Raw genomic sequence first — 24007 nt, 5'->3', positions numbered from 1 at the left:
ATTATGGATGCACTGCTGATCTTTACATCCATTTCATTCTGATCAGCTAACCTGTACTGATGTGAAAACAGATCAAACAGGTAGTAAAGAAGAGATACAGTAACTTAGCTGCGAGATGGGCTGATCTATGGGATTGAGCACTGGTTATGGATGTAGGAATCCCGTTTTCTGATCTGGGTTCTTACTGCGTAAATGGCTATAAACATAATTTTTCTAGCTGTTTTAATGAAAGCAGGTTGTGCTATCTAGGAATTAGACATAGAAACCTGTCTAAATATGATATCTGTATCTTTATGAAAAGGGGAATGAATCTAGAGAACTTTCTGACAGAGATGTAATTTCATTTGTACAATTCTGCCTACACAGCTGGATTTTGTTATATGGACACTTTTCTGAGAGTAGGAGAGAAAGGTGGAAGATATAAATCAGTGCACTGCCAGTTTTTATTATTTCCTAATTCCTTCCTTCTTCACTTCTTTTTACTTTCTTTAAAGATGTGGATTCCATCTTCTAAGTATTTCTTCAAGGTATATACACAACTTCTTTAGGTGGAATATTTTATTTTCATTTTTTGAAGGATTACTTTTTTGTACCATGGCGGTGTACTTTCTTTTGTGTGAGAACTAACCTATTGTGTAACAGAAGTTGCATCTCATTTAATCGGTCAATAATACACAAAAATGCTTTATTCTTTTCACAGTTGCTTTGAATGACTTTCTCTTTGCAATTCTTAATGTATTTGCTAATCCAGTGATCATTTTTTTTTTCTGTTTCAGTCAAAAGACAAAATGATGAGAGGATCACGCCGAGGGTGTGTTAGACTCAGGGTAAGTGGTGTTTTATTCAGTATTTAATGACTTACTGTGTATAATATGGCCTAATGCAGAGAACTGCAAAGAGACTTTTGAGGTTTGGGCTCTATTTCTGACTCTTCAAAATACTGAAATAGTGGAAGTATTTAAAGAAAAAGAAACAGTGCACAACCCAAAACATTAGAGGTCAAGTGACATGCTGGGCTAATTACATTCCATGATTTTATATATTGTATTAAAACATTATACATTTTATACATTGTCTAAAAAAGCATTATATGACAGAGTAAGATGGGTTATTAGTAGCACGCTATGAAAAAGTTGCTGTTTGCGGTTCTCATTTCTTTGTGTGTGGAGATATATACGTATATACATATATGTTCTGTACCTAGAGAAGTCACTGCAAACCTGCTTCCTTCTGTCTTTCTGATTGGCCTGTATTCTGTTACTGCGTCCTCCGTTCTGCTGGCTTGGACACTCTTTGGGCTGCCACTTGGCTGGGCTTGAGTAAAACAAAGGAGGACTGGAAAGGGAAGGAAGAACACAGCAGGCAAAGTTTCTGAAATATCAACTCAGGAGGGGGGGATACAAATTGGGGAAAGAGAGGTAAGAAGATGCAGAATAGGAAAGTGGAGTGTTACATGTTTGAAATGTTCTGCCTCAGGACATTTGCCCTTGAATGTTGCTGTTGTGGCTTGAAGTGGCAGCACTAAAGGCAGCTGGGGATGTTGTGATGTGTTTGCACGTGGCCAGCTTCTACCTTGCCATCAGTCACTTATCAAAAATATTTCTTGCACAAGTCCTTCTTCTGTATTTTTTCCCATTCCTCATAGAATCTCTGGTTCCAGAATGCAGCAATCCTGGGAAGAGCTGATGTAAATAGGGGAAGGAGTCAGGAGGATAATGGGTATGAACGGGAACATTTTAAGTCTCGAAGCAGGAGCAGTATAGGGACGATGAGCTGTTGTCTGACACACAATGTGATGAGTGTTGGAGCAAAACTCTGCTTCTTTCAGTTAGTCTTTCCTTCTGTCGTTACTCCTTTCTGATCTTTCTGTGGGTCTAATAAAGGGGTACCAATAACCTTTTAAGACTCATACAGAGAATCTCCATTCACCTGGATTTCAGATGACTTTTTTGCCCTTTCTGGTGTTTAATGTATTGATATCTTAATGTAAATTTTTTTTAAGGGTAATGTAAACTCAAACAGCTGTCTAGAACATTACATTCCTAAAGATTCATGAGGATGTTTTTTGCATTATGCAGAAAAATTTAGTCTGAAGAACCATGCCTGCTTTAATAGGGTTGTGAGTCTGTCGATGTGGAGGTTGGCCTCAGCTTGTCAGTTTAGGAAATATTAAAAGTGAACAATCTGTTCAGTATTGCATGATCCATCTTTGTATGTATTTAATATAAACCAATGCCTTTCTCTTTCCCCATCTACCACTCTCCCACCTCAATTTATTCTTTGGAGTTTTCTGACTTCTCCCATCCTTTCTTTGAATGTGTGTGGGGTTTTCTTGTGAGGAAGGAAAGAATCTTTCTTTTATGTGCTTTTGTAAAGCGGCTCTTTTGGCAGATGACAGTGATACTGATAGCTGAACAGATGGGCTTCTGCAGTCTGAAATTGCATTGAAGAGGTTTTCTGTTTGGAGTAATTGTTGATTTGTAACTGTAGGTGTGAACATAAACAAACATGTAATTTAAGCAATTTGGCTAAAATATTTCCTTTTTTCTTGGATGGATTTTTAGAAGCTTGTTCCTCACCTTTTTACTCTTGATACACGTTTCATAGACCTGAAGTTTCAGCTTCAGATTTTTTTGTTTACAGTCATAGTGTACTTGGGAAGGTGTGTTCCTAGGAGAATCTGTGTCATCTATACTATGCTTAATTTTTCTGGAATATATACTTAAACTTTAATACTCTAGTTTTTCTTTTACTTGTTCACGTATGTTATCTGCATGACAACAGAAGCATCTTTTACGCTTCTATGCCTTAGCATTGCAATTGGAGCATGTGCACTTTCTAGAGCTTTGTGCTGAGATCACACAGTGATTGTGATGTGATCTTCCTGCTCACTTTCCTCCCACCACTTAGGATGGAGGCAGGATTTACCTGTCCTAGTTTGACCTTTTTAGCCTTGCGTGAGCTTTTTCTCTGGGGAGAGTGTCTTTGTCATGTTCTTGGTGTCTGACTTACAGATTTTTGATATAGCTGGTGAGGAGAATGATATCGTACAACTTTCAGTGATCATCTGATTTATCATGTAGCAAAACATGTACTTAAAGTGCCAGACATTTTTTATCTAATGGTATATTAAAAAAAAAAAAATCTGGCAAAATGAATCTGGCCCATCATGTAATGTCATTGGCACTCTGTGTGACTACCAGATAGTCTCCAAATGCAATGGCTAGTCATCTGGGTTGTTGTTATGTCCTGGCACTAAGAGTATTCAGAATTATACTGGCTTGGGTGCCTTTTTAGGTGCCTTTTTTATGGTCCTGACAGAGCTGTCCTTGGAAAGCCTGTACAGAACACGCTCCTTTGGAGAAGTGGTACATTTTTGGCAGTGAAGGGAAATAAAACAATTTGGAGCTATCCTATCGTGTTGTATAGCCTTGAATTACAGATGGTTGGTGCCATTCCTAAACAGGACCTGTTCCTTCTGCTCATCTTGCAATGCCTGTGATAGTCCCAGCCACATGTGAGCTGGTACCATTGGCCAGAAACCTCATGTAAGTGCTATGGAGAATGTATGTGAATGAGATTGACTCAGATCCCTCTGCCACTAAGTATATACTAAAACAATTCTTAGGTTTTTTGGCCAGTCTGATCTTTACCTGACGTCTGCAGTTAAGTGCTGTCTAATACTTGGTGGAATGAAATGAAGCACTTGTTGGAATTGGCTGACAGGCAGAATTTACCTTTTAAATATGTACATCTTCCAGAGATGTCTTTCTGTTTTGTGGGAGCGGGAAGGATAAAACAGATACTGAGACTGTGTCTCCTAGAGAAGGAGAAGAGAAACTGAGTAAATCCATTGGTGATATTTGAACTAAGTGTTATATTTTTTGGAGCTGGCAGAGGCACGGAATGGTTCTTTTTCAGTGTCTTCTTCTGGGTTAAACTGTGTTATTTGTTGAGTGTTTGGAGGGCAGGAATGAAGATGTGGATAGATTTGTAAACCGCTAAGCACAGATGGCCTTTAACTCTATAATTTATTTGCATTTCCTTCTAATAATTCATGAGGAATCGGAAGACAAAGCTAGCTGCTTTTGATAGATCCTGTTGACTTACTGTTAATATTTACTTAGGGACTGAAAATTAGATCATGCAGTGTACCAGTGACAGGACATGATGGGCCAAATTCATTCTGCTAGAATGATTTATTTTTTATAGACCGGTAGATAAAATCAGGTCAAGAGCTTTTTTCAGTAGTGTTATCTCTGAATTAGTATTTTTATACATGGAAAATACTTATAAAATGTTGCTCCAAACTGTTCCTTGAAATATAAGTTGGAATGTAGAAGAAAACTGTTTCCTATGATACCATAGCATAAAGTGACCTTCATTACAAAAATAAAAGATGCATATTGTTATCCAGAAAAACACAGTTTTACAAATAAGTACTGGTTTTTTTCTGCAACTAAAAAAGTATTAAAGAACTGACTTGCATCCTATGACTAAACAGAGAGTCTTTCCGCTCTTTACTGTATTCAGTTTGCTTCTAATTTGTCGATGCTTTTTAAATTCCAGTGGTGTAGTGATAGAGTGTGTGCTGCTGATGTCACTGCTCGCCTTACCAGGATTTTGTTCTTTGTTTCACAGGGAGCTGTGATTGGTATAGACGATGAGGACGACAGCACCTTCACAATAACTGTTGATCAGAAAACCTTCCATTTTCAGGGTGAGCTGAAAGAAGAGATTGCATTTCTTATAATAGATTCCACTTGTATTTGATGGATGATTTTAAATGTTTGGCAGCAGAACAGCATGAATGAGCACACTGAGAACATTCTGGATTCAGGGGTGCTGCAGGTTGGGCAGGGATTTACATCTGCAGTGGATACATGTGTGCTAGAAAGAGACTGTAGCTCTGGCAGGATTTGGGGATTAAAAATATAAAGAATAAATCACTCAAAGGGAAAAGTAATGGGCTTCTGATTATGGGTTTCGCTTTTAAAACGTTTCTGATCTTCGTTATCAAGATACAATTATGCATTTCTGTCTGAAGAGAATGAAGACTGGTCTGAATTTTGCAATTTGTATCCAGATAGAACTTAATGCTCAATTATGAGGAGACTAGAGGAAACATTTGGCTTAAAGGTGGAGCTTTGCTTCAAGATTTACCAGCTTGCATTCATTTAATCTACATTTCTGTGTCTTGTCTGCCAGTCACCATTTCTCTGCTATTATATTTTTATTCACATTTACTAACACCAATGCCATCTGCCACTGCTATGTTTCGTCATTGCATGCTATGGTTCACCGGTAGAAAGGGTAAGGTACTATATAATTGTTATGTATTCCTTAAATTATTTTATCTGCAGCAGAAGGACAAAATACTGTGATGATATTGACTAGAGGAATTCTGTTTTCTGAATGTTAAAATCCTAGGGAAGTGTGATAAAAATATTTTTCAACTAACATTTGTTAGTCCTTTTGCTTTTCCTCTAAAATGTAGTGACTAAATAATTTAATTGCTTTGCATGGAGCTGGAAATGGTAAATATCCAAGAGACACATTTGCCTTTAAGCAGTCATATTAATTTATATAAACTGGAATATTCTATAACCTATATTGTACTGTACATATTTTTAAATCAGTGATTTGAAAATGGAAGTTATCATGAATACAACTGTGTTTGTGAGAATATGTCTAATGATAGATATTAATTGTACACCATATTGTCACTGGCTACAGTTCTTCCTAAATGCTGCTGCCGTACTCTGGCTTTTCACTGCATTGAGCCTCATAAACACACCTTCATAATGCTGAGCTCACAGTAGTACTTAAATCTACTGTTCCCAAGGATAACTGATAAAATGCAAGCTAATTGCTAATGCAGTAATGGAATGCTGTACTATGGCAGTCTTTCAGTATTGTGAAGCTGAATACTGCTGAATATTTGAGAACTTGATACAGGTAAATCTAGAAATCTCTCAGCTTTAGTTACTAAGATATATCCTTTTTAATACATCTTATTTGAAGTGATTTCTTCTATGCTATGTTTACTTTGGGGCAGTTAGATGTCTTAAAAGATGACTGATAGTATTTGATACAAGTAGTGTTTTGCTCCAAGTAATATTGGTAATTTTTGAAAACCAGTTTTGTCACATAACATCTCACACTTTATAATCTCAATTTGTGTGCATTTCTTATGAGGTCAGGATTTTTATATGCTCCTTTAATGTAGAGCTTAGATCTTGTACACTATTTTCTGTATTATGCTTTTTCTATTGGTGTATGATGAAGGTAACATTCCTGATATCCAGCAAATTGTAATGATACAAGCACAGTATTAATATATGTGGCTGTAATGTGAAAATGTAAAAAGACAGCTAAGGTATTAGTGCTGGGATATTTCAGTATAAAACACCTCTGTGGAAATATGTTTGTAGTTCTTACAATTACTGTAAATGTATTCTCACCTCATGCAGCCCTTATGTCATATATATATATATATATATATATATATATAATGTTTGTTTGTTATATTAAATAAATTCAGTATTAGGCAGGCTTTACTTTATGTGGAATATAGGTCACTATCAGTCATGAATGGTGAATAGATAATAATGTAAATACTACAGAATTTATTCTAACACTACATAAGATATGTAGAACTGATTCTAGGAATAATCCAAGAAAACATACAGTATTCCTAACAATTTCTTTTAAATATTTTTTACATGATCTAGATAAAGCTTTTGTTCTGTGAGACAGTCATAGCTATAAATACATTCACCCTTTATGAGAGAAGTCTTGTACAAGAGAATACTGCTGCAGAAATGGCAACTTTTTTAAAGATACACTCTCTTCCTTCATTCTTACTGCCTTTTTTCATTCTCAAAGACAGACAGAGATCCAAACAGCCTGTAGTCTCGTTGAGAAAATAACAGAACTTTAAAAATACCAAGGTTTCAAAGATCTGCTGACCTGGGTGTGAGTTAGGGTCCCATCTACAGTGGGACAGTTTCTCTTTCAGGGTCCAGAAGAAAAATGTTTTCTTGTACTCAGACTTTAAGTACTAATTGGTGAAGACTTGAATCCTCTTTGGCCTCACTGAAGTTTTGCTGACAGACAGTGATAGAATTTGAATTTGGGAAAAAGAAGGGAAAACTTCACACTGGATTCGTTAATTATTTCTTTATGTCAGTTGCTCAAAATTACACATCTGTCTCACACTCTAGAGGTGTAAGTAATGAGATGAAGGGCAAATAAGTAATTTAAATATGTCTGACCAACTTCTCACAGAGTTGTTTTCTCCATATTTGTGTTAGTGAATTTCTGAAGTGCTAAATGTCCAGCATTTCCCATTAAAATTTGACTGTCACTGGATCTTGGGAAATTCTGAGTCTTTTCGGTGTGTAGTTCATATTTTTTTGCTGCCTGTAACATTCTCCCTCTATTCTGTGTGCAACTGTGCTTCCTAGCAATGAACATTGGTAGCAGTTAAAAAGTTTTTATTACAAAGAAAATGCAGGCTTTGAATGACGACTGGGTACGTATCAAATGATATCCATGTAATTAGTACCTGCGTATAGAGGAAAGAAGTGAATTGAGTAAATATGGGCAATAAAACGAACAGCATGTTTGAGTTTTACTGTCAACTTCACTTTAACTCTGCCAGAGTGCCAAGCAGATTTTTTTTCCCTTTATTTATTGCTAGAAATGGCTATATTGATACCTGTTCACACCGGAGGAGGAAGGAAGGGATAGAATGTCCACAGAAATTTTAAAATCCATTTTAATGTATTTCATGTCCTGATAGGTACTTGTATGGTCATACTGTATATCCAGTTTTGTGGCTTGATTCCAAGGCTTCTGAAGGAGGTATATCTCAAAGCACTCCCTCGTGGGTTTGTTCAGATTAGATGTAAAAATCCATCCAATTTGCTGCAAGACGTTTGGATCATTTTCTTAGGCTAATGCACCTTCCTGTCAGGCAGCTCTTTCTTGATAATATTTTTTCTTGCTATAATAAATGTTCCTGTTCTAAATGTTCTGTAACCTTCAAACACTGTGGTTATTTTGTTTTTCTTCTTTTAACATGGTCATATCATCGCCTAGCTATAAGCTCTTTCCATTTGGAAAGTCCGTTCTCCTGTCCCCGTATCACTCAGCTGCTCTTGCTGTTCGCTGGGATGCTCGTGGCTTAAATTCAAGAATGGGAACATGATGTTCAAGGTAGTCCATCAAGGGTATTGTTGACATCTTGATATATGAATTGCTGTCTAACCTGAAGCAATAATGGATTTTATTTGTACAGAAGTACTTCACTAAACACACATTGTGTGCAGAAACAAAAATTCAGAGTTTTAAACTCTTACCTGAAAACTCAGCTCTTATTTTTACAGCCTGCAGCACAGTTCCTTGGAAGGCAAATCAGTCTTGTCTCCACTGTTTTGTGTAATAAAGGATTGAAAGATTGGAAGCAGTCCAGTGCATTGATCTGAGATGATTTTGCTTTAGCTTTCGTCTTTCCTTTCCTATTTCTGCCACAAAAAGAATCTGAGAAATGAAGCATGAATGTTGCCGTGCAACTTATTCTCCTTTTACATTAAAGCTGTCAGCTGGTAGAGGTAGATATCTCCTTTTTCCCCATCCTGCCCCAGTTTCTAGCTTGATTTGTGTCTGCCTACCATCCCAGCTGAGAAAATAGGGAGATACGCATGGCAAGATGTTGCCTTAATGTTACAAAAGCAGGGAATTTTTGTTTATGTGAGACACAGCTATTACTAAGGATATACTGGGATCCACAAAGGCCTTAGTTGCTGACCAGTATCAGAATTTGAGATTTTAAGTATTTGTTTTCAGTATCAAAATTAAAAAGAATGGTTTTAAACCTGCATTTCACCACTACTTGGGGAAACAGTCAATATTTATAGTCTTCTATAAAACCTTAACATTTTTCCCAAAAAGTTTTGAGGGCTTTTAAAATTTGATATTGAAAAAAATACCTAGAAAGAGGTTTTGGCGTGAAATCTTGCATCTGTGCTGGTTCCCCCATGATGTTTATAACTACTGTGACCATGCCATTTGTCCTAAGTTAACATTTTTCGGGGCTTTTGGGGGTTCTGGTGGTGCTGAAGCAGTGAATTCCTCTATGCTACGCTCAACGGTGCTTTTATATTGCAGAGTAGAGTGAGCAGCTATGTCAAGAGTATAGCTTCCAGCCTTGTCTCTTCATATAGTACATTGACTTCAGAACTGAGCCACCTCTCCTCCTCCCTTTAGCTCACCAAATCTGCTGCACAAACTTCTGGGCTGCATCTCACCCTCTCCCGATTGGCAAAACTACCAAAATTCCTCTGTGAACTAGACCTAGTTTTAGCTTCTGCAGTATCATTGTTCTCTCTTCTTTCTTCCATCTATCTCCTTTTTGCTGTTAATGTAATATACTGATGTTTCAGGTGGTTGGAACTTGTGACCAGAGCGCAGGGAGTGGTGTGTGGTTGTGCTTTTGCTGTTTCATGCAGTTCCTTCTTGCACGCCAGCATCCCGTATTATAATTGTCTATTTTCTAACCATACCATGAGTATGCCATTTTTAATGAGGCTGTCTGCATTCAATTTTTATGGTCATATATTATAGAAACACCTCTTGGTTTTCCATTTCTTGATGTTGAAGTAGCAGATTTCAAAATGTGTGTTGAACTTGAGAGTAGCAAAGAGAATAATACATTGAAACAGTATCTGTGTGATGTGTCCAGTTGTTTTCTTTTTTCCTTCCTCTCGAAGAAATAGTATATTTATTGCTTGTTACTTTGAGCATCAATATAAATCGATTATCGCAGTCGTATATATGATACATGGCAACTATTTTGGAAGGGGAGAAAAGGTCAGGAAAGATCTCACTATAAGGAGGGGATGGACGTGCTTTTCCCTCTGTTTTAACAAGAGATTCCTCTATTTTGATTCTTTTTAAGTTCAAGCCATAATGTGGTTTGTACCTTAAACTACTAGTTTCTGAGCTAGTTCAATGTGATCAGTTACTTTTAAATGGAAACATACCTTGAAAGTCATTTCTACAGAATATACTGTATAAAGTATTATTTAGTGTTACTATTATTAATATTTAAATATTGACATTTTCTATTGAAAACACAGATACTTGCAGATTGTCCCACATTCAGAAATGTTTCATTATTAAATTACATATTGTGTAGTAGTTCCCAGAGAGAACTAATGGCATCTCAATCGTGCATTTCATTTGTCACACAAGTTTCCACCTAAAGCTATGTTTATGGACTGATTATAAAGCTTGCTAAAAAAGCTTTTGAGCTTAGGTGACAGTAAGGCAGAGGTTTAGTTGATTTCTCAAGATAACACGTGAATGTTGCTAATTTATCGCACACAGGAGACCATTTGTTACTTTTTCTTTGAAAGGGACTTGAGACTGTGCCGGGGTCTTCAGTAGGTACAGAGAGATCAGAGCAGTCAAACACTTGCAGAAGAAAATGAGGGTTGATTTATACGTGTAGGTGGAGAGTGGCATCAGGAGGAAGATGAGTAGAAGGGAGAATACTGATGATGACAACTCCAAAATTATGATACAGAGGAATCAAGGTAGTGAGACTATGTTGAACCTATTGATGGATGCGAGAGCTGCATGTGTTAAAAGGGTATTTGTGAGCAATGAAACTAGTATTTTGGTACGCTTGTATGAAATTCTGCTTCATCTTGCATGTCTTTCTATGGCTCGAAAGGCCTTCAGTGACGTGAAAAGGACATTTATTTAGCCATGGAACAGCCCATTGATGTGTGACTTTTCCACCTTGTTTGGCACTACTGATAAAATCTTTCTCCATAGAGGTTAGTGGCAAAAATCCTATTGATCTCAATATAGTCAGAATTTCACCTCTGTCATCTGGTTATTTGTGTGTAAAGATATTACACTAGTTCAGCACCTGGCTGAGAAAGTACAGGAGTTTTGCATAAAAATCAGTGGAAGTGTTGTGAGAATGAAGGCTGCATAATTGACTGTATTGACTCTGTGGGTGGAATAGACTTTTTTACTGAGTTCTGCCTGTAAGTAGGTCACAGTGAATGAAAATAAAATATGCATTTCACTTGTGACAGTCTGGTGTATTTATAAGTAATCTAGTGATTTTTTCAATAAATTCTTGAGGTTTTTCTTTCATCCTGATGCCCATGTAGATGCACACATCCTAATGCCCATGTAGGAGGGAAAAAAAAGCTAATTCTGCTAATTCTGAGGTGGTATGTTCATGTTTTGTATGTTCTGCCTTCCAAGTACTGTGGTGCATGACCTAGAAATGCTAGTGGTAAATGCTGTATTGTGGAGCAGAGTTGTTAAACTTGATTATATCTAATCTTTAGATGCTATCAAGCTTAGGCCAGAAAAAGTAATCTGTTTTATGCTGTACTTTACCATTTGGTATACGTTATATAAACACAAATAATCTCTTCACAGCAAAGTAAATGTTATAGGAATTCTAAATTACAAAATTTATTCTCTATTTGGGAAATTAATAGAGGCTGAGAGCATTTAATGTAGTTGCGTTTTATTTGCTTTCTTATCCTCACAGAATAGAACTTTTAATAATCTCTACTGTATCTGACTTGGCAGTTTGGGAAATTCAGAGATAAGGGACTATTGTTGTAAACCATCATTTTTCTGAAGTAAAGAAATTCCTCAGTAGAAGCAGTGATTCTTGGTCTTAGTGGTTTTTTTCATTCTGTAATTTTCTCCTTGACAAAATAATTGCTTTTCTTTCTTTTAAACTCCTCTAGGAAAGAGTTCAGAATTATTTTAGTATAAAATGGATGTTGAAATATCTCATGAATAAGCTCAACCAGACAGATCACAAAAAATGCATGTCTTTAAAAATACTATTATAATATTAAATCTCACTGCAATGCAATGACATACTTTTCAAGTGTGCTTCTCTGCTCTAGTCATAGGTAGGACTGTGATTGTGTTGAGTAGCCTGTGGTTGGCTCAGTCGTGTCTGAGATGTCCCAATAAATTGTATGGGTACCTTTTGAAGGATGCACTATAGACACACAGAAGTGAGAGGTTAAGCATACAGGAACCTGACCTAGCTCATAAGTACTAATTCTACTAGAAAAAAATGTAACAGTAGCCTAACTGACATAATCATGGTAAATTTGTAATTATTCAGGCATGAATTATTCCAGCCTCTTGCATAGAGCAGTGAATATATAGCTCTATGTGGACTTAGCTGGTTCTATGTGCAAATGTGCACTGCTAAATTGCAGTAAAAAACGAGTTAATGATTTTGGCACTTAAAATAGAGGAAAACACAGGGACTGTTAGTGTTCTCTCAGCTGTAGACAGCATTGATATTTTTGTGGATAGCTGATGCCCTAGTACGATTTGAATTTCAGCTGACAAGGTAACTATTGCCTTAACCCCTCAGACTAAGAACCACAATGATTTTTCCTGCAGTACAGTGGGCTCCTCTGTTTAATTTCTCTTTCTGATTAGTATAAAAAAATGGAATCATTTATAAAGAGCTGAAGTAACACCTTTGTGGTTTTTAAATGCCAGGTATTTCTCACGTAGGTGTCTCAGTGTTCCCTATTTGTCTTTTGTAATGCTGTTAATCTGGCGTTAGCTTAGGAAAAAGTAACTTGTTTCTGACTCTTGCCCTCTGCCGTTCCTCAATTTCTTGAAGTTTTATGTCAGGAGGGACCAGACCCTATTCCTCCATTTCTATATAAGCACAAATAACTAGAGAAATTCCTCAGTCTTGATAATAATTACCTTATCCCAAATGTGTTGGCAGAAAGAAATTCTGGAGTAGCTTTCCCATAGGAATTGAAGAGGAGGGGATGAAAATGAAGCCTGATCAAATAATGAGAAAGGTTGGATTGATTTCAGGGTACTAAAGACAGGAACACAGGACTAATGAGCAGAGCATTCTTGTCCCCTACCTGCTGAAGAAAGGCTCCAGCATTTGCCAGTGCAGAGTGAATATTTTACAGTGTGCATCCCAAACTTGTTAGCTGAAAAGATCTTACAGCTTCTTCTTTGGCCAAAGTTGCCTTCTTTAAATGAAAAATGGCTCGAATACCTAGCCTTCCCTACAGATGGGTGGATAATGATCTCTGACCATTGTGTGTAGATTTTTCCCAGAAATTGTTTCTGAGTGTGTTGGTTAATCTCTTTTTTGAATGTTCCCATTGATTTTTTTTTGGACAGTGATCTTTTGGCAGCTGTTCAGTTCTAAATTGCTTTTACCATTAGGGAGCTTTTTCTTGCATCTAATCTCACAGCAGCCATTTTGATTAGATTTAATATAACTTTTTCTCGTAGGTTGCTTTACTAAAAACTGCATCCTACTGCTTTCTCCATGGTTTTCTTAAAAGAGTATATGGAGGAGAGCCAGGAGGATCTGTGGTTGATGATGGTCTGAAAGTTAAACCAGTGTCCTGATGCTTCCAAGGTTACAACGCTGGGTTTGTGCAGTGAGCAGCGTTCCAGGATTTATCATGGCCAAGACTTTGTCTTAGTAGCAGAGTTGATGATATTCATGTGCTCTACCCAAGGATTGATCATGCTGTGCCATATGTTTGATTGTAGTATACAAGGAAAAATACAGCTTTTTTTTCCTTCTACTGAACCCTGGTAGAAAGAGCTATAAAAGGGCCTTTAGAAGAATGGAAGCTTCGAAAGTTTAGTTTATTTATGAGCACAGGAAGGTCAATTTAGTTTTTGAACCGTACTGGTTGGCTTGTTTGTAGGTCTCCCCTGTTGCTGTAAGCCTCCTCTGTTCTGTTCCTGCTTCACAAACAAGTCTTGATGTGATAACCTTTATTAATGGGCTTCTGTAGATTGAGAGCAGTGTTTAACTAATACAGTGACCTCTTTTTGCTGGCAGTATGGAAGGTCACAGGAAGTCTGTTGCAAGACAAGGATTAATTCACTGCTCTGCAGCTTAATTGTTTCTTTTTTAGTTTAAATAAACTAAAAAAATCTTGAACATGGAATTTTTGTATCCCATGAATTACTTACTAGCTCCTCAGTGACTTGTATCCCAGCTTCCTAGTAAGATGTTATTTGGGCCTGGGAGATGGTTGATTAAAAGAAAACAAACAAAAACAAAACAAAAAACAACCAACCAAACAAAAAACCTCACCACACCTACAAAAAACCACAGAAAAACAGAGAACAAATCCAAGAAACCTGACACAATTGAAATATGTTCACCACTGCCACTTTGAACACACATTTGAAAAGTTGAAGTATTAACACATTTGAAGAACTGATAGATTATTGACACAGGTAACTTTATATGTTTACCATTCAGTGGTGACTGGTGTAAGCAGCATAAGCTTGATTAGTATGTCTGTCAGGACTAGGCAAAGGGGCCTGTTCTTGGTAAGCGGAACCAAAGAAGCTAATAAGCATTAAAATTACTGCCAGAGGAAAATATACCTGATTCTAATTGACTAATACAGTAATTGAAATAGTGTTAAAGTGTAAGCTATGCGTTGCCGGGGGGGGGGGGGGGGGGGGAGGAACAGGGTGTTTGTGTGTACATGTGGGTACACAATATGAAAAGAAAAATTATGATTATAAACTTGTCCTCAGCACCTACTTGTTCAGTTTTTCAATTAAAATATAGAGAACTAGTAGGAAGACCCCCTGTTAAGTTAGAAATTCTTTCTAATGAATTTTTTGAGAGTATTACAGATGGCAAAGTCTGACTTTTTAATAGTTGCTGCAGTTCTGCAGGAAAGTTGTTTACCTGCTGTTCCAAGTAACATTTAAGTACTTTAACTTCTTCCTCTGGACTTCTATGTGCATATGAGAGCCCTTTAAGTAGTCACTTTCCCTTATGTCTAGTTTTTATTTGTACAGATTTATGGTATTACCAGAATACCTGTGGTGATTGATCACACTTTACTGTTTTAAAAGAAAAATGAATAGGGATTGACTTGTAGTATCTGAGAAAATATGTATTTAAAAAAGAGCTAGATTTCAAACTAGACTTGCGTGTAATGGAAGTTTTGCCCCGCTATGTGAGGCCACCTCATCTGTTAGACTTGAGGCAAATTTCTTTATTAAAAAAGACATTCTTACATATTTCTCACAAACATATGAGTAGTCAATTCTTTCCTGATGGCTTTGTTAATTTGAAATAATTGGTGTATATATACTGAAATAAACAATGCAATATGTTAATCTGGATATTGATGGGGTTCTCTCTCGTGAGTCTAGAAAAATCTACAGCTTCCTTCTAAAGGCAAGGGACCATAAGAGAGATTCTTCTGTGGAGTTGTGATTCTCCTTCCCTCATCCCTTCCTCTGGCCAATGAAATATCCTTTGTAGGAATGGATGTGTGAAAAAGTAATAAATAACTTCCTAAAGAAGGGTTTATTTACCATATTTGGAAGACCTATGGTGGTTTTGAGTACAAATGGATTTAAGCTACAGAATTCAAAGAATAAAAGCATTGGAAACATAAGGGTAAGAAAGGGAACACTAGAAACAAAGCATTTTGAGGCTGGAGAGTACATTTCAGTATAATAACTTAGAGATATTTCCTCTGAACTCCATAACAAATAAGTTAGATAGGAATCTTAGTTCTCTGATTCATAATAGGTACCACCTCACTTACGCTTTCCTTGCTTTTAGCAGGCTTCCTGTTTCTTTTAAATACCTTCCACTTAAATAAGGAAATAGAAACAATTGTCAATAACTATTCTAAATCTGTACATGGGCCAGTTTGTTTACAGTCTATTTAACATTTGTGGATTTTTCTCTTCTTTCTCTACCTGGAGTCCACTGACTCTGCTCCTATGTTTTCTAAACACTCTTAGAGCACAGCAAAGAAACTCTTTCGAACTAGCAAATAAAGGTGGTGTGTCTGTATGGGGGTACAGGGGAAGAAAAGCAATATTGGGTCAAGAAGAAAAAAAAAAAAAAAGAAAAGCTCTGATAATTCTGAGTCTGTTTTGATCTGTTCTTCATCCTCATTCTCCAGCTCCTCCTCTCTTCCTTGTCCCCCCAGTCCTGAACCCATCCACTGCCTCCTTTAATCCTCACTTAATATATTGCTGTCTTAACTATCACTGTCTGCAACAGAGGAGCATAATCATCTTCTTTTGTCATTGCTTCCTGACTTGGACTCTTAATTAAAACTGTATGGTGGTCTGGTGCAGAAGTATGAAAATATTATTGTGTGTATTGTCATTAACATATGATTCAGGTTCTATTCAGTTTTAGAGTAGGGTTGTCTTGAGTTTAAAAAATGTTTGTGATATATTTTAGATTATTCTTTGTGCTTCATTATTCACACTGGTAACTGGTTTGAGTTGGTGTTTGTGGTGTTTTATGAATCCATACCTGAAAGGCTAACTTATTCAAAGTTACTGTGTCCAGACTGAGGTAGAGTTGCTGGATAATTTATTACAGGTTGAACAGCTTCTTGTAACTAAGCAAATTTAAAAATGACTTAATGAATTGAGGAATGTCTGTGTAAACATTCTGCTCATGTGTGCCCCTGAAGACGGACAAGGGACAGATAAATAGCAATAATGCAAGTCTCTTATTATATTTATCATATTATTGTATTTATAGTTAGGTTTTTTTATTTGACATAAATGCTACTGAGGCATTAGTAGAAGAAAATTTCTGTCAAAGCACAAAAGCTTTTTGCATGCATGATTATTTAAAACATCTCTCCTGTACCATAGAGTAGATTATCACAATAATGTTACAGAGCTGTAAGAGCACAGAAAAATAAACAGGATATTAAGACAACTGTAGAATTATGTAATTGGTGACTTAACAAAGACAGCATGGTTTAATTTCCATATTTAGTGAGGACATCAGATCCGTTTGCTTATGGCTTTTAGTATACTACATATAATTTAACAATATATTTTGTTTGCTTTTTCAGCTCGAGATGCAGATGAGAGAGAGAAGTGGATTCATGCTTTAGAGGACACCATTCTCCGCCATACCCTCCAGCTTCAGGCAAGCTTCACTTTCACTTTTAACTTGTTTTACTTTCTTTTTTCAAAGCAATGAAATGCAACAACATGAATGCTAGTATCAAAGATACCTTATGTAACATCTGGTGGTTGTGTGGCCTGTGCTGTCAGACACAGTATGACATCAGTATAGGTACCTGAGAGTAGGTTTGAGTCTTTCTGTTACTATTTTCTTGTCTTATCATGAAAAGTCAGTATATGATGTCTTTTTATTAACTCATCTTTTTATTTGGTGGTTCCAGACTGATTGCTGCACATTTAGTTTTTGGGTTGGTTTGGGTTTTTTTGTTAAACTGGTAGTCCTTTTTGGGTCAAGCAGAATGAGACATCTGGAAACCTGTGGTGTGCTTGTACACCACCTAATTTTGAAATTAAAATGGGATGGCAGCATTGGACCTCTTTCTGGATGACAGAAATGATAAACAACTTATGTTTGAATCCACTGTGCAAGATGGATATTGGTAGTTTTCTGGTTCTGAAAACTGATGGTTGGACTGAGAATGGTTCTTAACACTAGTTATCTAAGATCAGTTCCTGGCAATGTTCTAGACCTGGACATGTATATAAGCTTGCTAATACTTTACTTTTGCCTTGGAGAGGAACTCAAGCTCTTTATGAAAGAGATTTTCGCATACTTGGTTTGTGCCACAAAGGTGTCTGATGACACTGCTGAAATCTTAAAACAGATGTTCATTATTTGCGTTGAATAAAACTTTCATAGATTTTTGGAGCACAGCAAGAAAATAGGGTGTATCAATGATTGACACTGTATAAAGAAAGATACATTAAAGTCCCTAATATCACAGGAAGAAAAGTGACTTACAAAGATTGATTTAGATGACATTTCCCCATTCTAAAGAGTTAGAACAAGCCTGAATTTATCCTGTCCAACTTTAGGCATTTGCACTATCTCAGTTTACCTTAATTTCCTGTTAAATGGTGGGTTTCAACCTTTTTTGACTCATTGAAGACCACTACAAATTTTCTAGTGGATAGCAGATCCCTGGATAAAACTTCAGGTTTGACAATCAGCTTTATATCCCTGGTAACATGTCAGGGATATTTTAGAAGTAATCTCTCCATCTGGACACAGTAGCTGACCACAGATTGAAGAACTCTGTTCTGCGGTGGGTGTGAGGAGACAGAGATGTCCTAGACTTAGAAGGGCTGAGGTGCCTTCCAAGGGATTCCTCTTTCCCCATCCTCAGCTTGGGGAGAAAAGTGAATATGTTAATGTAAGCAGTTCTGTTGAGGGGCTGAAATTAAATAAAAGGAATCTCTGCAGTTTTCTCCACCTGGGAGAGTTTTCCTGGCATCGAGATACAGAGTACAGAAAGGAAACATGAGAATATACTACATTTTTATCAAAATGTACACTTCCACACTCTCTAGAAATTGTGATGTTAGTTTTACTGGCAGATGCAGATTTCATGATTGCAGTTACTAGTGGAACTGTTTCCCTTTACATACCCCATTCACATTCCAGGAGTTCGTTCAAATAAGTAAGGCATATTTAAATTAAGATGCCTAAGTTAGTAATTTTTATAGAGATGTTTGAGGGAATAGTTAAAAATCTGGAACTGATTACTAAGAAACATATGCCTGTCCCTCTTAAATATGTTCATCATGGAGCATAACACCTGTGGGCCACTACTGTGTGTTCACCATTCAGTTTCAAGAGCCTTCTCCAATGTGCCATTCATGTAACCCCTTTTGTTTCTGAGGCCCCTTATTTTTAGAATAGCTGGAATATTGTTCACTTACACCCCAGTTTAGGAACTGTTAAGGCTCACCATCTTCATTAACGTGAGCTGCTGAGCAGACACTGATTTAAGAATGAAACAAGACTGTACCTACTTGCAAAATATCTTTTCATGTATTAGGGAGAAAGGTCTCAGTTACTGGGCGTTCATGCCTCCCGAGTGGGATGTGCAGGCAGAGAACAAGCTCTCTACAACTGCCTGAAAGGAGGTTATAGAATGGAGGGTGTTGGGCTCTTCTCCCAAGTAGCAAGTCATAAGACAAGAGGAAGTGGCCTCAAGTTGCACCAGGAAAGGTTCAGATTGGGTATTAGGAAACATTTGTTCACAGAAAGGGTTGTGAAGCGCAAGGACAGGCTGCCCAGGCTGTGGTGGAGTCACCATCCCTGGAGAGGTTTAAAAGACATGTAGATGAGGCTCGTAGGGACATGGTTTTAGTGTCAGAGTTAGGTTATGGTTGGACTCGATGATCCTGAGGGTCTCTTCCAACCAAAATGATTCTATGATTCTGTGGAGCCCGGGCTGAAGTGACAGAGGCTGCTCGCAGGGCCGGGTGTCTCTCTGAGTAGAACCCTCCCAGTGCGTCCCGATAGCGGCCGGGTCCCGCTGGGCGTTCCGATCGTGCTCTCCACTCCGCCGCGGAGTGAGCCCGGGCCGGCTCAGAGCGCAGCGCCGCCCGCCAGGCTTTCCAGGGGCTTTTGTGTCGGCGAGGAGACGCGCGGCCCTGAGCCCGCCGCGGCCTCCGTGTGGCTGCCCGCCCCGCTCCCGGGCTGTCCCCGTGCCGTGACCGCCATTCTCTGGAGGGAGAGACGCGCCCCGCCCGCTCGCCAATTGGCAGCCGCCTTATTCGTGATGCGAGCCGTTCCCTTCCCTTCTCCGCCCCGCCGCTCCCCCCGCCGGGGGCGGTGCTGTCGGGTCCCAGCGGGCGGGCAGCCAGCCCCGCCGCTCCGCACGCCTCGCCGCCCCGCGCGGAGCAATGGCCGGTGTGAGTACGGGGACGGGAAGGGCGGGGGAGCAGGTGGCAGGGCCGCCAAGTGTCCCCTCCGGGGCAGGTCCGCAGCCCCGCGGCGCCTCCCTGACTGGAAGCCGAGCGCTCCCTCCTCCCCGCGGCGGCCGAGCGGCTCCGGCCGCTGCTCTGCCCTGCCTGGGAGGGCGCTTGGGGTAGCCACGGGGAGCGGGGGCTCTGCGGGGAAGGCGGGCACGGGGTGGCTTTGGGTCCCCTCCGGGTATGGCTTGGGATGCCCGCCGGAGCGCCGTGGGTTGTGCGTGCCTGGAGAGAGGTTCGCGTCCGCTCACAAGAGCCCGTTGTATACAAACACGCCGTGACTTCAGTTAACATTTAAAGACAAAACGCCACTTCATGCACTTGATGTTCTTTTGCTTTCCTTTCCATTTGGACGATAAAGTCAAATGGTTCTTTGTGAGGATTATTGGCTCAACGGCTATGGGTGGGGGCTTGAGTGCGGTAGCAGAGATTATTTTCTGTAAGGGTATTTTCTTAGGTTCTTAGTTTCTGAGACAAACAGAAACATGTGGTTATCTGTCATATAAAACCTTTGTGCATCTGTTTTGTCCAAAATGATATATCTTTTCTGAGTATCTTTTCAGATTTTCATTCCACTTTCAGTCTACCTGTTCTGTTACTGGAATGTTCAAGTTGGCAAGTCAGGATTTGATTAAGTTTTCTTCATGGTGTCAAGCACGTCTGTTAGATGCAAGAAAGTGCACTGAAACCTAGATAGTTTGTGTATTGTGTGAATCAAATCAGAAAGGATTAATGCAGGGTGGAGAGGTTAAGTGATGTCTGGGTGTTCTGTAGTCTGATTAGTCTTGCTAATTTTATTTTTACCTAGATGTCCTACTGTGTTGTCCTTCAGTCTTTATAATGGAAGTGTTTTTGAAATGGTTAAAAATAATCACACACACTTCCTCTCTCCCCCCTGCAACCTAACCTTGCAAGAATGAGCTACAGTCAAGGAACTGAGGAAGACTGAGTCACAAATATATAGAATGAGTAAAGGGGTCCCAGCTGTCCAGAGGGCTGACAATTAGTAATGTTATATTGAATGAAACACTTGTAATCTCATTTCTCCAAACGTTGAAACTGAAATCTGTTATTCTGCTTGCTGTGTTTTTGTATGTTCTTATGTCAAAGACATTACTAAAAACATGCCTAGTTCTGGTATTAGCTTTGTCTGTTGAAAAGTCCGTGAACAGTAGATGGTGTGGTAGTATTGGAAGTACTGTTCTGAACCCACCAGTGTTTATCCCCCTACCGCTCCCAAGATGATGTTGTGGCATTCCCAGATCAGTGGCAGCACATCAGTTGCCTCATACCCACAAGAGATAAGGGGAAGGGTGGTGTGCATGGGGTGAGGGTTAATTGTGGCTTAGGTTTCTTGTTTGTCTGGGCAGAGGTAGGAGGGTGATAACTTATCTCAAGTTTCCTTTTGTTCCTCAGCAGCATCTTATGTCCACCAGCAATCCCATTCAGAGAGGAAGTGCTTCTAGTCTTCTTTGGGATAAGTGTCGTGCTTTACTCATCTGTCTTTCAAGTGGCACCTTGATGCTACATGTACTTTCTGGCTCTGAAATTCTCACACCACCCAAAGATAACTCATCTCTTTTAGGTCAACAGCAACACAGTAACTTTAGTTTTTGATCTGAAAAGTGCAAGACCACTGTTAAAATATGAATCTACCTAAAAAGCCCCTGTAAGTATACTGTTCTCAGGCCTTAAAGGAATTAAGTAAAAGAATAAATTTTAAAATTCTAGATGCCTGGACATGTGCCTGTATTCTGGTAGTGTTAGGGTCTTGTCTATAGGAGTCATGCTCACCCTGAACTGAAGGGATAAGCTTTGCTCCCCCTCCCTCCCCCTGTTAGAGAAAGCTTTCACACACATTCTTGCCTTACATCCCATGTCTTGGAATAATGGACTTTTCCCTTCTGCCATTCTAGTGCTGCTAGAGCATGTTGGCGTCTTAAAGTGGTGACTAAAGAGGCTGTTGGGAACTGTGTAAAAGATAACTACCTACCTACTTTATCTAATAAATAGATACATACATACAAAGCTGAAACTTTTGTATTCTACAAATAAGATGTCTTTTGTGCTTTCTGAGTAGATAAGACAGTGATAATGCATAATAGAGAGTTTTTAAATACTTGTAAGCTATGAAGGATTTCTTGCTCAAACTTATGAAAGTTCTTCAGGTAATGCCCCAAAATATTTCAGCTTCTAAGTAGACTCAGTGTAGAGACACAGGAACTGAAATGACTGTCAGTACAAAGCTGGGCTGTTTCTTACCACCATAAAAGTGAAATAAAATAAAATAATAATAATAATAAAAGCTCTGTAGCTTGATATCTCCATAATTTAAACAAGATGTTTACTTCCTAAGTAGCAAATATTAGAGTGAGAAAACTGCATTCTAAGTGGATCTGAGATGGTTGCTGTGAAGAGTGATACAATGGCTTAAATACTGAGTTACACGTCGGTTTCACCAGCACTGAAGAGCTGGTACCGCTGCTGGCCGGAGTCACATCTCACTTCTTTCTCCTAGCGAAAGGGAAGCAACAGTGCCGCAAGAGTAGCTGAATTTGGAACTGGATTCAGAACTGGCACAAATTGAAACTACTTTTCCTGCTGCCCTCCCTGTCCAAGTTTAGTTTTAACCTGGATTAGTTTCCACATTGAGTTGATTATTTGGCAAGGTAAATGTTTATGCTGACTCAAAGAGCAGAGTAAGGGTGAGAATGAACAACAGGGGAACTGCTTTGTTTGTGGTTCCCTTGTGCCTGTGTAAAGTGTTTGTGAAACTGTTGCTAGCAGCAGTTCACATAGTATCACATTAACCAGGATTTTGGTGACCTTTCTAAAGCTGCCAGCGAGAGAGAGTAAAACTTTCTTATAAGTTTCTCATAAGTATATTATATTGTTACTCACTGGCTTTCCAACACTGTTTGTGATGAGGTTCTTTTGGATTAAGTGTATATCCAAGCTAGATGTGTTTCAGGTGCTGGTGGAAGGACATAGAGTTATTAGACATGCTGCCCTTTTCCAGGTTTTGCTAACAAAGTAACTATGATAGGGAATAAGCACCTTAGTGCATGTGCCTTATCTACACCCATAATATATTATGTAGGTAAATGGATGAGAGTCTAGGATATACTTAGTATTTGTGAGGTTTCAGAATTGTAACCTGTGCTTTAAACACAGGATTTTACATCTGTGTGTAAATCCTTCTGGTTTTTGAACTCTATTTTCCTAGAAGACCTGATAATATCTGTAGCTACACAGTCTTTGCTAAGCATTTTGTGTTTCACAAAGCAGAAATACTTCCCCTCCACCCCTGAAGTGCAGTATTCTGACTGTTTGGAAGGCCTTGCAGAAAGTCATACATTTGTTTTTAAAATTGAGACATTTACATTTTGAGCTTTGAATATTGCTTAAAAATCTAGCAGAGGAAAAAATACGGTTGTCTTAGCCACAAATAAAAAGACAAGATGGTGCCATTGTTTAGTCTCTTACTGGTCTATTTGTTGTTTTACTCTAGTTTTCTGTCAGTGGTTCTTCCAGGCCATGTCCTACTGGATAGAATCAAACATGCTGTAGGGAGGGCATATGTTCTGGAGAGGTATTGTAGATGGAGCAAAAACACTCCTATTCACTTCTTTAAACTAACTTCCACAAGATTTTTTTGGTTGGACTTGGAATCCTAATTAGATGGAGAATACAGCATAAGTATCTTCAAAAAGATAACAGCTTTCTCTTTTCATCGCCCAGTAAAGAGATTCTACATGAACAGCTCTTGTCAAGTCTTTCCTGTTGTCTCTACCTTGTTCTTTGTTTCCCTGCCTTCATTACTCTTCCTTCTCCACAGAGGTCATTGTTGTAATGCTTTTATTTGAGAAATAAATTTGAATTTTTTTCTGGTATGTTTCTTCCAAGGATGATGCAATCTCTTCATCCCATCCTAGTTTGAAAGAACTAGTTTAAATTAGGCTGGAATTACTTCTCAGCATGGACAAGTTTTAAATACAAATGCATTAGTGATATGCGTAACTTCTAATTTGGAGGACAAGTAAAAAACATAGAAACTCCCTTAGTGCTAGAAGTTCTGTAATGGAAATAAGGCTCATAAGATGTATTTTTAATTGGTGTATGTTTTGTCACCCTCCTGTTTAATCTCTCCAAAAATAGGGTTGTGTACAAAGGG

At 38.5% G+C, this 24007-nt stretch overlaps 1 protein-coding gene across 4 annotated transcripts in view; it reads left to right on the top strand.

Annotated features, from left to right (window-relative positions):
• OSBPL9 (oxysterol binding protein like 9) overlaps positions 1-24007 on the top strand; it is a 60975-nt gene that overhangs the window by 8084 nt on the left and 28884 nt on the right. For 2 of the 4 annotated variants that reach the window (XM_065841728.2, XM_065841727.2), the window contains exons 2-4: positions 777-827; positions 4642-4720; positions 16935-17011. In XM_065841728.2, coding sequence (XP_065697800.1) covers positions 777-827; positions 4642-4720; positions 16935-17011 — 207 coding nt within the window. Of the gene's footprint in view, positions 1-776; positions 828-4641; positions 4721-4790; positions 5140-16934; positions 17012-19671; positions 19774-24007 lie in introns of those variants that run through there. The other 2 variants (XM_071810239.1, XM_065841729.2) reach the window with 2 other exon arrangements.

Source organism: Patagioenas fasciata, chromosome 6, assembly GCF_037038585.1.
Source record: "Patagioenas fasciata isolate bPatFas1 chromosome 6, bPatFas1.hap1, whole genome shotgun sequence".
Taxonomy (NCBI): Eukaryota; Metazoa; Chordata; class Aves; order Columbiformes; family Columbidae; genus Patagioenas; species Patagioenas fasciata.
Note: the sequence above shows the minus strand (reverse complement) of the source record. Positions and strands in the feature narration are given on the sequence as shown.